This window comes from Pinus tabuliformis, chromosome 6, assembly GCF_031772625.1.
Source record: "Pinus tabuliformis cultivar Carrire ecotype Pingquan chromosome 6, CPIR1, whole genome shotgun sequence".
Classification (NCBI taxonomy): domain Eukaryota; kingdom Viridiplantae; phylum Streptophyta; class Pinopsida; order Pinales; family Pinaceae; genus Pinus; species Pinus tabuliformis.
The window spans coordinates 1509610445-1509628461 of record NC_142292.1 but is presented as its reverse complement, the minus strand read 5'-3'; the positions used below and the strand labels follow the sequence as shown (position 1 = coordinate 1509628461).

The 18017-nt window shown below is 41.2% G+C and overlaps 1 protein-coding gene across 7 annotated transcripts in view; it reads left to right on the top strand.

Moving 5' to 3' along the window:
- The first annotated feature begins 3342 nt into the window (after positions 1-3342).
- The window catches only part of LOC149264386 (uncharacterized), a 40084-nt gene continuing 25409 nt past the window's right edge, over positions 3343-18017 (top strand). For all 7 annotated transcript variants that reach the window (XR_016259710.1, XR_016259713.1, XR_016259716.1 and 4 more), the window contains exon 1: positions 3343-4862. Coding sequence is in view for 2 of the 7 variants with exons in the window: in XM_089428034.1 (XP_089284160.1) it covers positions 4177-4862 (686 nt within the window). In the remaining 5 variants the exon portion in view is untranslated. The remainder of the gene's footprint in view (positions 4863-18017) is intronic.

Sequence of the window (18017 nt, the reverse complement as noted above, 5' to 3'; positions counted from 1 at the left end):
ATCGAATCCTCAATCTCATGAAGAAGGAAGCATGATTTTTCTAGACTAACCTCCATCCCAGTTGTCAGGAAAAACATAAAGATGATTCCCTTGTAAACAATCCATTCGTTCAGGGAGTCTTCCTTCAAAATCAACACATCATCAACAAAAAGTAAATGGGAGATAATTATACTAGCTAAAAATTTGATTCCTTTTAATGTTCCCTCCCTTCTCTCCTTCAAAATAAGTCAACTAAGCCCTTCAAACAAAATTTTACCTTACCAATGTATTTAGTCATAGATGGCCAATTACACTGCAGCCATTAATCATCATGGTCCCAAACGAGTAATTTTAGCTTTGAAATTTTGTCAAACAATTTGTGAACATACTTTGTAGTTTTCACTTCAACACTTTATGCTTGGCCTTGGCACCATGTTTTTGGTCCATGCAAGCCTAGTGTTGGAACATAATGATCCCACAAACATATTGATACCACAAACCGGGGTGAATGCCACCCACAAACTTGTTGATACCACAAAGTAAAACAACATGTATATGCAACATAACCCAAAATAACATAATAACAAGCATGAGAATCATAAATTGTAAACAATAGAGATGTTGGCCGCTTATCTAATAAAATCTATTGAGTAGTTGTAGGTCTCAGGTGTACAACCCAACCATATACTATGTTGCTCCAACGCTCTTAGTAGTCGATCACTCCTTGAGTTGGGGCTATGACTCCAATTTGGCAATGCTTTTTTAAGACATGTACATATCCAGTATCGAATGCAACAGGGCCAAGGTACCAAACCCCAATAACCTCCAACCAATAGGCTCACATCTCCCATTATCCCCTACAACTAATTAGTCCACCCCCTTCTCTACACTTGTAGTTCCTTACACTGTGCCACTAGCTCCAGGCATTGTTATCAGAATTGGACTGAATCAATTAGAATTAGTCGATCTGATCGGTTAGAGGGAAAAACTATTTTAGATCTACGACCAAACTATTTTTGGTTGGTTTGGTACTGAATTGGTCAGTTGTTGTTCCGAATCGACATTTTGTCACTAAACCAATTGGTTTGATACTGAACAAGCCAATTTTGTACACTACTACCAAAGACCCTTTGAACACATTTTTTTTTTTTTTTAAATCAATGATTTATGACTGGGAAAGCCCAGTATTTAACCATCTTACCCTACTAATGCTATGTAATTAATGGTAATGTTAAATTCTTAAAATAAAAGTGACATTCTCTTTTATCTTTCATTTTCATCATTTTACTTACATTTTCAACATTACCATTAATTGACTGAGGATGTTTGAGAATAGTTTCAAACTCATTGGATTCATATGGACAAAGTAGAATTTTAGATCTCACTCAAAATCTAACAAATTTAACAGTTGTTTAGGATTTTAGAATTGGGGGGATTGTAATGTTTCCATTGGATTTTGTCATGTATGAGGGTATGGAACTAGCATTTAATCTGGAGCACCAACCCCTCTATGTACCTTGACGTTAGTGGCATTGGTTGTAGAACTCCTCTATCATGATCCTATTAAAAATGTACCTATCACTCAAACAAAGTCTTGACTTGACATGTTGAGTTTTTTCTATCTTATCTTAACGCTTAGAGGGTAATATTGATGACAAAGATCCCAATATAGACAACGATTTTGATGATATGTAGATATTTGTTGTAACATGATTTTATTTTTGGAGGTTAGAGGCCATCTAAGGCCTGTTTATTGACATATATTTAGTTCAAAGATGGATTGCACTCAGTGCTAATTTGTTATGTGCACCCTTACATGCTATATAAATGATAACTTTTGCTTACTGGAATATAAATGTTTTGGATTCATATGGATGCACATTTATATATACATTTTTCTTATTTGAATATGTTATGTGTTTTTGGTTGACCAGTTTTTTGGTCTGTTTTTTTTACCGGTTCTAACCGTTCTTGGTCTAGGGGATCCACCAGTTTGGTTATGATAACATTGCCTCTAAGGTTTCTAACTTAGGCTAGATATGGATGTGTCAAAGCCCGGTGGCTTCTAGGAGTTCTTGTTAATCTCAGGGGTCTCCAGGTATCGTCCAGACCCTCACATAAGGACACCTATCCCTTACTAATCCCCCTGTCCAACTGAATGGGGAACCACTTTTTTATAGGCATGGTGCCCCTTACTTTATATATCAGTAATATATATGTGATATTATATTATAATATTTATAATATATTTTCATATCAAGATATTTTTCTTATCGTGGAGCCCCAACCTCCCATGCTCTTTTTGTTCCCCGGTCCACAATTGTGGCGTTATTGTGTTAATCTCAATATATTTACATATTACATCTGCTAGGATCATTTTCCTTTTACCACATAGGCTCTTTGACCTGACCATACATGTACTTCAGCCTTAAAACTCATAAGTACTATGGCCCATCGGCCTAACACATTTTATACATGTATAGTCATGCAAACCTCAATAGAAGTTGGCCCAACGACCTATTTCAACTGCACCAACTCACTAGCCTAAATATCATATGTAAAAATTGATTACAACTTAGGGATTTATCCGGGGTATTGCATTACCCTTTTGCCACCTGCTAATTCAAATTCTTCTACCTGCAAAACTTTTTCACCTTGCATCATTTCTTCATTCGAGGTTTTATTCCATACCATTGATCCCTTTTGACTTTGACTTTGGTGGATCCTCATGGAATCAGGGTCCTCATAGGACCATAATTGTCACTTCTCTTATCCATGGTTCTAGATCGATTTAATTCTTGGTTCTAATGGGTCCCCATGGAACTAACTCGAAGGTAAAGATTCCATCAATCCACAAGGTTCCATAATTTCTAGTTGTCACTTGATTTACTAATTTGTCTGCTTTTAAATTTAGATTTTTAATAAAATACTTTACACTCGGAGAATAGATCAAGATATTAGATAATTTTTTAATAAATTTTAAGGTTCTCAAATTTACTAGTAATGTGTGCTAAGGTTCCATGCCTAATAACATTATTAGAGATTCCTATTATGATTCTGGACTAATTTTAATTCTTCTCCTAAAACATATAATTCTTCTTCATAGTTGGATCCTTGCCTAGACTCCATAGGATATATTATATATATTCCCATTTTATTTTTGATTCCCTTTTAAGTTTATTAATATTAAATTATATTACACCTTCATAATAACGTTTCAATGGAAAAACCTTTAATACATGTTTCATAACATAATTAAAATATTTTTCAATAATATTTATGGGAGAATCTAACGAATATAACAGCCTCCATCATCCACAGTTCTACTTTTATCAACGGAAAATTCCACACCTTTGATTTTCAACGCATATTTCTAAATTCCACCCACGAACCTTCCAAGGTTGACCAAGACTCTACAGTGATTCGAATAATGTCTTGACAAAGATTGCGAATGCACCAGATAAAGCAGGAGCTGCTACTCATCTGTATGTATGTGATCCAGACTTGGCTTTTTATCAGCCTTGCTGGAACATTTATACAAAGTTGTTTTTTCCACTAATGGAGACGATTGCCAGGAACATGCTGCCGTTTACCCAAAACTGCAGACTTTTAAGCAGTTGTAGAGATGAGGGTACGATGAGCACTGATTGACCAATTACCAGTTATTACACATTGTAACTACTGTCTATGGTCATAACGTTGGCATGATTTGGGAGAGCCCAGATTGCTTCGTATCCACACTTTCAGGCTGAGCAGAGAATATCGGCAATAGGAATGAAATCTTTGGTGGTTTGGATTTTCTTCCTATCTTCATTCTGCTTCTGAGGGTCAGGTGGCTAAAGATAGGCGGCCCGGAGTAAAAAATAGTTTCCCTGTACATCATTTGTCTTGTCTGCCATTGAGTCAGCTTCCGAGTTATGCTCCTTGAAGACATGCAAGATTTCATATGTTTAGGTTTTAACTCTTATATGAAGGAGGTTTAGGGTTTAAGAGTCGACCGGGGAGGGTTTTGCAGTTTTGTCCTCTGTGCGTGATGGGTGTAGCATTTTTCAAACAAATCATATTTGTTTTCCTATTATTGTTTTTGTGAATCCATCAACGAAGCTTCGCTTGATTGCTGCCGCGAAACATATGAGGTAAAACTGATCCCCATCGTCCTGTTATTTTTGTTTCGGCTTCGTTATAGTTATTACCATCATGGTGGTTCCAGCAACAACAAGTATACAAAATAATTCAGAATCAGTAAATATTCAAGCTGAAACTGAATCCAAAACGGATAAAAAAGACGAAACATCTTCGGTAGAAACGAAGAGCAGAAATCCTGAAGAAACGGATCAAAACCCCAAGGTTGGCATAATGACAGAGGGCAGCTATGAAGCAAATCAAAGCCCAAATGAAGCGAAAGCGGGCATTTTGACAGAGGGCAGCGACGAAACGGATCGAATCGAAAATGAAGGGAAAGGGGGCACTATGACAGAGGGCAGGCATGAACCAGATCAAAATCCCAATGAACGAGAGGGGGGCATTATGACAGAGGGTAGACATGAAACGGATCAAAGCCCCAATGAAGGTGAACAAGGAGGAGAGGAGGAGGGAGAGTGCGGGTTTTGCTTATTCATGAAGAGTGGGGGGTGCAGGGATCAGTTCATTGCTTGGGAGAACTGCGTTGAAGAAGCAGAGACAAATAAAGAAGACATTGTTGAAAAATGCTACAAAGTCACGTCGTTGCTCAAAGAATGCATGGACCTTCATTCAGATTACTATGAACCTGTACTCAGAGCTGAGAGGGCCATGGATGAGGAAATAGCAGCAGAAATGAAGGAACAGGAATCACAAGAAACTGCACAAGCCAAAGAACTGGAGTCACAGGAGGATAAACAAGAGTAAATATCATGTCACGTCATGTTATTCTTTTAACATCCTTTGAGATCTGCCTGATCTACACAGCATCTTCTCTTAGAATTATAATTGAGAGTTGAATTTAATCAGATTTCAATCAAAATTTGATTAGAAATTTGAAGTTATTACAATTTTGTATCTGCGGATAAATAAATAAGGAACTCTTAAGTCATATATTACATGACCAAAGCTCGATCACACATTTTCCATTGGTGGTGATAAGATCAAATAATAATTTGTGTTTTTACTGAATTCAAGCTTCTGTGATCCATAATGAATTAAGTAAAGTCTTTTGGTAGAAATCACATAAGAGAATTTTTGGTTCGAAATGCGTCGGCCAAAAAATTCTCTTATGTGATTTCTACCAAAAGACTTTGCTTAATTAATGAATTTGTGTTTTTATGTGTTCTTTAACTAGGTTAGAATTTATTAACCAAGGTCAAGGATGTTAGTAGCGGTAGGCACTCCACAGATACACAAATAGTTGTGATGCTCAGCCAATTTTGATTTGGTTGTGTAATTTATTTTTTGTGCCTTTGATGGCTCATTATTAAAGCACACCTGTGCAGATATAGTGACTACACAGCTTGACATAGCCCATTCATGTGGTCGGCTTGTGCCACGACTTAAGAATATTTTTTTAGCCCTTTAGGCATTCAATATGAGCAAGAAAATATCCACAATGGTTTTTTCTTCTTAGCAGAATGACTGATTTGCTGCAATTTTATGTCAAATGCAAAGAAGTTATGGGCTGTATTTGTCAAATAAAAAGAAACAAGTATATCTAGTATCCTGAATTCAAGCTGATCTATTGTGCTTTGGGTGTCAACATGTTTGCAGTGAATGTAATCATGTAACTTTATGTAGGGTCATTTGAAAAGGAACTTAATTTTATTGTTGTATCTTTGTGTGGCTTTTGCAACAGGTATATATCTTGAGGTTTGAGAGAGACCGCTGCCTCTCCATAATAGAACAACCATCACACCACAAAATAAATCATAAGTTAGCATGGGTATCCTTTGCATATGATTCCACTTATGCCATTTATCTATCTAGCTATTCTGGCATTTTACTTATAAACAACATATCTTGTTTTATTGTAACCAATGTCTTATAGCGATCTTTTTACAACTTCTGTAGGGTTCTGCTTGACTTGTCAAACAAATAGACAGAACATCAAGTGGCCTAGTTTTCAGCAATCTAAACCTTATGTTTCATTCAAACAATTGATCACCAAATTCTTATGATGGTCTTGCCATTTCATCCGAGTCATTTAGTAGAGGTTTCAAGTTTGGGCTTTCCCATTTGGTTTCATGTCCTTGAGCAAGTACATACAAGCATGAAACATATATGTTTGTAATTGTGTTCCATGGGGAGGCATCCCAAGGTGGGGGCCACACCCCCCATGTTTCCCATGGTCCAAGGGTGAGTGGGCATGCCCCCCATGTTTTCCATGCTCCTGGGTCAGGGGTTGCTTGGGGAAATGTTTCCCTAGGGGAAACTTGGGAAAACATGTGAGGAGATATTTCCCTAGTGTGGGGGATGCATTTCCCTAAAAGGAGGGTGTCTGGGTGCCCCCTCCCTCAGAAGGGGGATGCCTGGGCATCGCTGGCTCCCCCTACACCCTTCCCCCCGCTTTTCCCTTCGAGGCATCATTGACACCTTGATTTTTTTCTTCAATAACACTTTAAGATAAAACAAAGATAGGGGATGGAGCTTTGAGGAGTCTGTGACCTTGGTAATTGTGTCATTTTCCTTGATCTTACTTTTTCTATCATTTTTCTTAAAATTTTAACATTACTATTAGTTGTTTCAGGATGTTTTAGAGTATTTCCAATCTCATCGGACTTCATATGGAGAAAGTAGATTTCATATCCCATTTAGAATTCAGCAGACTTAACAGTTTTTGGTATTTTAGGATTGGCAGGATTATAGCATTTCCATTGGATTGCACAATGGTGAATTTGCATGGGATGAATTATTATTGTTGGGATTTTATCATTATTATTTCTATTTTTATATTTTTCGAGATGGGGACCCCTATGCTAGGCACCTTGACGGCCCCCTTTACCCCTGAATTTCCTTAAAATTTAGGGGTGCTCCCACACTTCTCCCTTGTGTGTCTTCCTGCTCCCCCGTCCTGGAAACTTTTGTAACATAGGTTTATAACTGAACAAACATAAATGGCTGTTCTTGTAGCGTTTTTCCTTTGTGTTCTTGTTGACACTTTTTCTGTTATCTTGTCCCTGACTTCTTCATGTTCCCTTCTCTTGTCTCTAGTAACTTTGTGCACAGTTATACGTATTTCATATGCCTGGTATGCCTCCATGTGAGGCAAAGATCACAAATGTGGCACCCTGCGCTGAGGTTCTTAGCTTGTCAATGTTTCATCCACTTGAAGATTATTAACAGACACAGGCTTAAATTAGGGATATAAGCTATTTGTACGGCACAAAATCTCTTCAGGGATTGAATGTAATATACAATACTATCTTATTATTATTATTGTTGTATTTTGTATTCAGTGCAATTTACCTTTCTATTAATTCGTGTCTTTCCGTCATCCTGGCCATTGTAAATTTGGGAGTATGCTCTAAATGACAAACGCAACATTCAGTTTTATTTCTGTTATCAGCCTACATATCTTACACGAATGGGTGAAATTTAAGGTGTCAAAAGTTTGTTTGGGCAATGTTTTTTAAATTATGATATTTTTAAACGTTAGCCCATAAAATATTGCTGGGATTGAAATCAAATAATATACAACTAATATATTTATATAGAAGGGAAACGCATGCAAATTTTTCAACCTCAACTTTCCGTCATTGCAATCTGCATACACCCTAAATATTTTGGAAAGCTTGTTTCACTCGACCTAAAATTTCTTATGAGTTTGTTTCACTTGCTGAAATTTTTGATGAGTTTGCTGCATTCATCCTGAAATTTTTGACATATTTGCTGCGTTTTAATGGAGTCTTCTATGGCATATTGTTAAAATTGGCAACTAGGGCCAAACTCCATGTGGGTCATCTTATTAATGGCAGCTGATATTTTTCTTGGATCCCTCTCATCGAGAGGTGCAGGATTGATCTAAAGATCATCCGATTCCGATAAGTATTCATGGAGATATGAATTTATTTGTGTTATGGGACAATTCGTCAAGGTCGGCCAGCAACTAAACTGCCCCACTTGTGCTCCACGTTTTGGTATAAATACAAGTGCCTTGCAAGTCATTTGAACACACGACTCTCTTGAGATTTCTTCTTCTCCACTTGTTTTGGGTTTTAGTGGAAAGAAGAATCTCTAAGGGAAAAACGCAGTCCTAGAAGATGATGCCCTAGCTGCAGAAGGTGGTCTAGCTGCAGTCCAAGAAGGAGATCTAGCACGGTGAAGGAGGCCTAACACCTGACCCTAATGCAGTCCTATCATGCCCTAGTCGCAGGTGTTATCATGCCCTAGCTGAATGTAGCCATGCCCTAATCCTATACGCTGTTTTGAAAGGGTTTGAGACAGCCCTTGGATGCAGCAAAAAAGGATGCCCTAACCGCAGTCAAAAGAGGCTCCTAGCCGCAGCAAAAGACAGATCATTGAAGCGAGATCTATCCACGTTTATAGGAGCTTATATACACAGCCTAAAGAGGCTCCTATACGCTGCCCAAACCTGCCCTAATTCGCTGCCTAAAGAAAGCCCTATTCGCAGTCTAGAGAGACCTAATCCAAGGTCATCGATCCACAGTCTAAAGACCCTATTTCGCTATCCAAAAGGAAGCCCTAGCTGCAGCAAGGAAAGGACTGGACAACGTGGACATTTGAGGGCTATTTCAGGGGTCTGGTTAGAGGACAGTATGACTGATTGGAGGAGGCTGCGACAAGGAGGGTTTGCTGGAAGGGACAGCTACTGTTTGAGGGTGACAAGTCCATACGTTAGGCCTGAATCTGCCCTAAAGGAACAGCGTGACAGCAACAACTAGGAGTATTCAGCGTGGAAGCTATTTCAGGAAGACAGTGAGGCTATTTAGGAGGGCAGAATTAGGGGAGCTTAGGATCAGATCCGTTGAGGTATCATTGGAGGATCAAGGATCATATTTGTGCTGCTTAGAAGCTACAGGAAGACTGTGTGTCAGGCCGCAGGCCATGACACCACAGTCAAGGATTTGATGACCGTTAGATAGGACTGTCTTGACATAATGAAGGCTGCCCTATCTGCTGTTAATGCAACAAATAGATAATGATGGGCATCATGATGAAGTGTAGTGCAACATTGATAAATAAATGCTACAATGAGATGCAGCATGATGGGCACAGTGAGGTTTAGTATGAGGCAACACTGGTGGGTGCAGTATGATGATAAGGTACAGCTTGATGATGCAGCAGTATGATGTGTGCAGCATGGTAATGAGGTCCAGCATGATGATTGAGTGCAGCACAGTGAGGAGCAGCATGGTGATGGAGTCACCTTGGATCAGTGGAAGCAATATGCCTTTTACTCAGCTCAGATCAGCTACCTCATATGCTATCTTCATAGAGAAGATCTCTGCTCTTATTTAGATAAGTCAATATGTTGACTTCTGATGTATATGTACTATCTCTCTCTCTGCTGTACTATTGAAGATCATATAAGAAGAATTGATCAAGGGTTTCCCCACATTTGGGTTTGTCCCTGGCTAACGCCACATCTTATGTTTTCTTGTCTTGGCTTGTCTTCTGCAATTTATATTTATGTTCTATTTGCAGTTTACTTTAATGCTGATGTGATTGCTAATCTGGAAAAGATATTGAGCTAACTGTGAAAATTGAAATAAATTGCTCTAGCATAGAACATACCTAAATTTAACATGGTATCGGAGCTGAGGTGAAGACAATGCCCAAAGCAAGAGTGAAAGAGCAATCACCGAAGACTGTTAGGAAAGGACAAAAGGATCAACGAGTTCCTCATCCCTCTTCAAATTCACCAAGGGTGAAATCGAAGCAGATAATATTATTAGAATGGCGTAGCGAAATATGGCCTACCTAAAGATCACGTCATTGGGAAGACCAGATCTCAGGGTGGAAGGAGAGGCAGATAACTAGTTCGGCCATTATGCGAAGGAGTGTCCGAATGGCAGGGACACGTCACTTGATGATGATAACAATCATTCCAGGGACATCTTCAATGGTTAGAGGAATGACAAGTAATGCAGGTCATCAAGGAAACGACCGACTCTTCAGAGAAAGCAAGGAACCCTAGGTATGAAGAATCAAATGTTGCTTCTGATAAGATAAAGAATCGCTATCTTGTATTGGCCCTCTCCTTCAGATTCTTTGAGAATCTGGCTTATCGATTATAGTGCTTCAAGGCACTTCATCAAATAGAAGGGTGCTCTCTCTAATTTGGTAGAGATGGAAACAATTGCGGGATTATACTTGGAGCTGATGCCACCTATCCCGGAAAGGGTGTAGGGAATGTTACCCCTCAATTGAATGCGGGAACTCGATTCATTTATAGAATCTCTTTTATGTACCTGATCACAAGAAGAACCTGGTGTCCATTTCGGCAATGGAAAACAAAGGTTACAGGGTGGTATTCATCGATGGAAAGGTACGTGTTTGAAAATGAAATTTTCAAAGATGCTTTTACTGATGGGTTTAGCTTTGGCAGTTTGTGTCAAGTTGCAGGATGGAAACAAAGGTTACAGGGTGGTATTCATCGATGGAAAGGTACGTGTTTGAAAATGAAATTTTCAAAGATGCTTTTACTGATGGGTTCAGGGTTGGCAGTTTGTGTCAAGTTGCAGGATGGTCCATTGGGGATCATGACATATCTTATCTATAACACCTGAGATCTACTTTATGAGGCCCTAACTGATGTGAGTCAGATGGTGACTCGGATACCTGAATTCAAGAAGAGCATGAAGGTACATGTCTGAGATGTACTGAAGGAAAATCTTACAAGGGGACCATTCCCCTCATGTAGCAGGTCCACAGGTTTGGAACAACCCGAGGGGTTTGAGGTTCATGATTGGGAATCTCATGTATACAGGTGGAAGAAAGCTCTCTATGGCTTGAAGTAAAACACCCCGGGCCTAATATGAGAGGATTGGTAGTTGTCAGATGAAGCTGAGATTCACTAAAAGTGAAGCCGATCCAAACCATTGTTTGAAGGTTGTGGATGATAGACCTCTCATATCATCAGCGCCTTCTGAGAAACGACCTATTTCAGACAGGTGCAGAGCCTCTCACTTGCAGAAGTAAGAGGGAGTTGGATTCTAGATATGGAATGGTAAACTGCAAGCCCGTGACTACCTCGAGGATCTTAACTTTCAGAAGTTATATGGTGGTGATGCTAGACCAGATTTGGGAAATGCCTCTGAGTTTCATAAACTCATATGCGTTGATGTTCTTGGTGAACTTCCGTCCGTATATATGCTTTGCAGTTAGCATGGTGAGCTCATATTTGGTTGAGCCTCACTAGATTGGTGCCAAGAATCCTCCGAGATATCTTCAGGGCACAATCTCTCATGGATTGAGATACATTGCCGGAAATATGAAGCTGCATGATTATTCGAATGCTGACTAGGCAAGCGTGTGGAGGATCGCTAGAGCACTTCTCAGTGTTGGTTCTCTCTGGATTCTGCTTCGATATCATGGATGAGCAGGAAACAGAAGTCGGTTGCTATAAGCAACGCCGAGACTGAATACATAGCTACGAGTATGACCTTGTGTGAAGCTGCCTGGTTGTGGAAGCTCATCAATGAGCTTACACATGATGAATACCACTGTGATCCTTTGTGACAACCAGGGGGGGATTCGATTATTGAGGAATACCGTATTCGATGATTTCTCTAGCAGATAGACATCAAATACTACTTTATTTGGGATACGGTAAGTCGATGAACGAGGAGGCTCCATCGCATTGAGACTGATGTACAGGTCGCAGACACTTTGTCAAAGCCCCCTGGGCAAAAGTCAAATCTGTGATTTTCCTGAACGACTTGGAGTCGTTGAGAGACCTTCATATAAGGGTCCTACATGTTGCATGCACTGAGCCCCGGGAGCTCTGGGGGGCTTGGGGTACTTACTGGAGCGACATACGACCACAGGGCGACTCACCCTCCCTTGGTGGTGCGTTATGTACAGGGTGGCAGGTTCAACCTTTCCTTGTGATACCTCGTGGCGACTATGGAACAGAATGATTAGTTCTCCTATGGGCCGGGATGATTAGTTCTCCCGTGGCAACTATGGAACAAGATGATTAGTTCTCCTGTGGGCCAGGATGATTAGTTCTCTCATGGCGACTATGGGCCAGGATGATTAGTTCTCCTGTGGCGACCAATGGACAGGATGATTCGTTCTCCTGTGGACAGGATGATTAGTTCTCCTGTCGAGGCATCCTACCCATGCAGTATGGGACTCATGGGAAGTACCTCTCATCTGATCAATGAGCAGGGAAATGGGGTTAGGGACCATAGTAGTACTATCGATGGACGCATCGTTGTATCTACCGTACTCCCTATGCTAGGATGACCTCCATTGATCTGGGATCAGTATGAGTGGTTTGAGACACTCTCTTGTGATATTGATTTGGGATTAATAAAACTGACTTCGGGTCAGTAGAGAATGGTATGAGACATTCTCGATCAATTCTTCTTCTTCATGGTTTAGCAGAGCAGAGCAGTGCAGGGCACTGATGGCAGAGATAGTACAGTCAGACATATGGATCAACGGATGGAGTTCTCCCTAGTTGAGAGGGAGTGTTAAAATTGGCAACTAGGGCCAAACTCCATGTGGGTCATCTTATTAATGGCAGCTGATATTTTTCTTGGATCCCTCTCATCGAGAGGTGTAGGATTGATCTAAAGATCATCCGATTCCGATAAGTATTCATGGAGATATGAATTTATTTGTGTTATGGGACAATTCGTCAAGGTCGGCCAACAACTAAACTGCCCCCACTTATGCTCCATGTTTTGGTATAGATACAAGTGCCTTGCAAGTCATTTGAACACACAACTCTCTTGAGATTTCTTCTTCTCCACTTGTTTTGGGTTTTAGTGGAAAGAAGAATCTGTAAGGGAAAAACGCAGTCCTAGAGGATGATGCCCTAGCTGCAAAAGGTGGTCTAGCTGCAGCCCAAGAAGGAGATCTAGCACGGTGAAGGAGGCCTAACAATTGACCCTAATGCAGTCCTATCATGCCCTAGCCGCAGGTGTTATCATGCCCTAGCTGAACGCAACCATGCCCTAATCCTATACGCTATTTTGAAAGGGTTTGAGACAGCCCTTGGACGTAGCAAAAAGGGATGCCCTAACCACAGTTAAAAGAGGCTCCTAGCCGCAGCAAAAGACAGATCATTGAAGGGAGATCTATCCACGTTTATAGGAGCTTATATACACAACCTAAAGAGGCTCCTATACGCTGCCCAAACCTGCCCTAATCCACTGCCTAAAGAAAGCCCTATTCGCAGTCTAGAGAGACCTAATCCAAGGTTCCACAGTCTAAAGACCCTATTTCGCTATCCAAAAGGAAGCCTTAGCTGCAACAAGGACAGGACTGGACAGAGTGGACATTTGAGGGCTATTTCAGGGGTCTGTTTAGAGGACAATATGATTGATTGGAGGAGGCTGAGACAAGGAGGGTTTGCTGGAAGGTACAACTATTGTTTGAGGGTGACAAGTCCATACATTAGGCTTAAATCTGCCCTAAAGGAACATCGTGACAGCAACAACTAGAAGGAGTATTCATCATGGAAGCTATTTCAGGAAGACAGTGAGGCTATTTAGGAGGGCAGAATTAGGGGAGCTTAGGATCAGATCCGTTGAGGTATCATTGCAGGATCAAGGATCATATTTGTGCTGCCTAGAAGCTACAGGAAGACTGTGTGTCAGGCCGCAGGCCATGACACCACAGTCAAGGATTTGATGACCGTTAGATAGGACTGTCTTGACATAATGAAGGCTGCCCTATCTGCTGTTAATGCAGCAAATAGATAATGATGGGCATCATGATGAAGTGTAGTGCAACATTGATAAATAAATGCTACAATGGGATGCAGCATGATGGGCACAGTGAGGTTCAGTATGAGGCAGCACTAGTGGGTGCAGTATGATGATAAGGTACAACTTGATGATGCAACAGTATGATGTGTGCAACATGGTAATGAGGTCCAGCATGATGATTGAGTGCAACACAGTAAGGAGCAGCATGGTGATGGAGTCACCTTGGATCAATGGAAGCAGTATGCCTTCTACTCAGCGCAGATCAGCTACCTCATTTGCTATCTTCGTAGAGAAGATCTCTGCTCTTATTTAGATAAGTCAATATGTTGACTTCTGATGTATATGTACTATCTCTCTCTCTGCTGAACTATTGAAGATTATATAAGAAGAATTGATCAAGGGTTTCCCCACATTGGGGTTTGTCCTTGGCTAGCGCCACATCTTGTGTCCTCTTGTCTTGGCTTGTCTTTTGCGATTTATATTTATGTTCTATCTGCATTTTACTTTAATGTTGATGTGATTGCTAATCTGGAAAAGATATCGAGCTAACTGTGAAAATTGAAATAAATTGCTCTAGCATAGAACATACCTAAATTTAACATGGTATCGGAGCTGAGGTGAAGACAATGCCCAAAGCAAGAGTGAAAGAGCAATCACTGAAGACAGTTGGGAAAGGACAAAAGGATCAATGGGTTCCTCATCCCTCTTCAAATTCACCGAGGGTGAAATCGAAGTAGAGAACATTATCAGAATGGCGCTGCGAAATATGGCCTACCTAAAGATCACTTCATTGGGAAGACCGGATCTTAGGGTGGAAGGAAAGGCGGATAACTAGTTCGGCCATTATGCGAAGGAGTGTCCGAATGGCAGGGACACGTCACTTGATGATGATAACAATCATTCCAGGGACATCTTCAATGGTTAGAGGAATGACAAGTAATGCAGGTCATCAAGGAAACAACCGACTCTTCAGAGAAAGCAAGGAACCCTAGGTATGAAGAATCAAATGTTGTTTCTGATAAGATAAAGAACCCCTATCTTGTATTGGCCCTCTCCATCAGATTCTTTGGGAATCTGGCTTATCGATTATAGTGCTTCAAGGCACTTCATCAGATAGAAGGGTGCTCTCTCTAATTTTGTAGAGATGGAAACAATTGCGGGATTATACTTGGAGCCGATGCCACCTATCCCGGAAAGGGCGTAGGGAATGTTACCCCTCAATTGAATGAGGATCACTCGATTCATTTACAGAATCTCTTTTATGTACCTGATCACAAGAAGAACCTGGTGTCCATTTCGGCAATGGAAGTCAAAGGTTACAGGGTGGCATTCATCGGTGGAAAGGTATGTGTTTGAAAATGAAATTTTCAAAGATGCTTTTACTGATGGGTTCAGGGTTGGCAGTTTGTGTCAAGTTGCAAGATGGGCCATTGGGGATCATGACATATCTTATCTATAACACCTGAGATCTTCTTTATGAGGCCCTAACCGATGTGAGTCAGATGGTGACTCGGATACCTCAATTCAAGAAGAGCATGAAGGTACATGTCTGAGATGTATCAAAGGAAAATCTTACAAGGGGACCATTCCCCTCATGTAGCAGGTCCACAGGTTTGGAACAACCCGAGGGGTTTGAGATTCATGATTGGGAATTTCATGTATACAAGTGGAACAAAGCCCTCTATGGCTTGAAGTAAAACACCCCGCGCCTAATATGAGAGGATTGATAGTTGTCTGATGAAGCTGAGATTCACTAAAAGTGAAGTCGATCCAAACCATTGTTTGAAGGTTGTGGATGATAGACCTCTCATATCGGCACCTTCTGAGAAACGACCTATTTCAGACAGGTGCAGAGCCTCTCACTTGCAGAAGTAAGAGGGAGTTGGATTCCAGATATGGAATGGTAAGCTGTAAGCCCGTGACTACCTCGAGGATCTTAACTTTCAAAAGTTACATGGTGGTGATGCTGGACCAGATTTGGGAAATGCCTCTGAGTTTCATAAACTCATATGCATTGATGTTCTTGGTGAACTTCCGTCCGTATATATGCTTTGCAGTTAGCATGGTGAGCTCATATTTGGTTGAGCCTCACTAGATTGGTGCCAAGAATCTTCTGAGATATCTTCAGGGCACAATCTCTCATGGATTGAGATACACTGTCGGAAATATGAAGCTGCATGATTATTCGAATGCTGACTAGGCAGGCAGTGTGGAGGATCGCTAGAGCACTTCTCAGTGTTGGTTCTCTCTGGATTCTACTTCGATATCATGGATGAGCAGGAAACAGAAGTCGGTTGCTATAAGCACCGCCGAGACCGAATACATAGCTACGAGTATGATCTCGTGTGAAGTTGCCTGGTTGTGGAAGCTCATCAGTGAGCTTACACATGATGAATACCACTATGATCCTTTGTGACAACCAGGGGGGATTCGATTATTAAGGAATCCCGTATTCGATGATTGCTCTAGCAGATAGACATCAGATACTACCTTATCTGGGATATGGTAAGTCGATGAACGAGGAGGCTCCATCGCATTGAGACTGATGTACAGGTCGTAGACACTTTGTCAAAGCCCCGGGGAAAGGTCAAATCTGTGATTTTCCCGAACGACTTGGATTCGTTGAGAGACCTTCATATAAGGGTCCTACATGTTGCATGCACTGAGCCCCGGGAGCTTTGGGGGGCTTGGGGTACTTATTGGAGCGACATACGACCATAAGGCGACTCACCCTCCCTTGGTGGTGTGCTATGTACAGGGTGACAGGTTCAACCTTTCCCTGTGATAACTCGTGGTAACTATGGAATAGAATGATTAGTTCTCCTATGGGTCGGGATGATTAGTTCTCCCGTGGCAACTATGGAACAAGATGATTAGTTCTCCTGTGGGCCGGGATGATTAGTTCTCCCGTGGCGATTGTGGGCCAGGATGATTAGTTCTCCTGTGGCGACCAATAGACAGGATGATTCGTTCTCCTGTGGATAGGACGATTAGTTTCCCTGTCGAGGCATCCTACCCATGCAGTTTCGGACTCATGGGAAGTACCTCTCATCTGATCAATGAGCAGAGAAATGGGGTTAGGGACCATAGTAGTACTATCGATGGACGCATCGTTGTATCTATCGTACTCCCTATGCTAGGATGACCTCCATTGATCTGGGATCAGTATGAGTGGTTTGAGACAATCTCTTGTGACATTGGTATGGGACCAATAAAACTGATTTCGGGTCAGTAAGAGTGATATGACACACTCTCTTCAGATGAAACTGACTTCGGGTCAGTAGAGAATTATATGAGACATTCTCGATCAATTCTTCTTCTTCATGGTTCAGCAGAGCAGAGCAGTGCAGGGCACTGATGGTAGAGATAGTACAGTCAGACATATGGATCAGCGGATGGAGTTCTCCCTAGTTGAGAGGGAGTGTTAAAATTGGCAACTAGGGCCAAACTCCATGTGGGTCATCTTATTAATGGCAGCTGATATTTTTCTTGTATCCCTCTCATCGAGAGGTGTAGGATTGATCTAAAGATCATCTGATTCCGATAAGTATCCATGGAGATATGAATTTATTTGTGTTATGGGACAATTCGTCAAGGTCGGCTAGCAATTAAACTACCCCCACTTGTGCTCCACGTTTTGGTATAAATACAAGTGCCTTGCAAGTCATTTGAACACACAACTCTCTTGAGATTTCTTTTTCTCCACTTATTTTGGGTTTTAGTGGAAAGAAGAATCTGTAAGGGAAAAACGCAGTCCTAGAGGATGATGCCCTAGCCGCAGAAGGTGGTTTAGTTGCAGCCTAAGGAGGAGATCTAGCACGGTGAAGGAGGCCTAACACCTGACCCTAATGCAGTCCTATCATGCCCTAGCCACAGGTGTTATCTTGCCCTAGCTGAACGCAACCATGCCCTAATCCTATACACTGTTTTAAAAGGGTTTGAGACAACCCTTGGACGTAGCAAAAAGGGATGCCCTAACCACAGTCAAAAGAGGCCCCTAGCCGCAGTAAAAGACAGATCATTGAAGGGAGATCTATCCACGCTTAGAGGAGCTTATATACGTAGCCAAAAGAGGCTCCTATACGCTGCCCAAACCTGCCATAATCCGCTGCCTAAAGAAAGCCTTATTCGCAGTCTAGAGAGACCTAATACAAGGTCATCCAT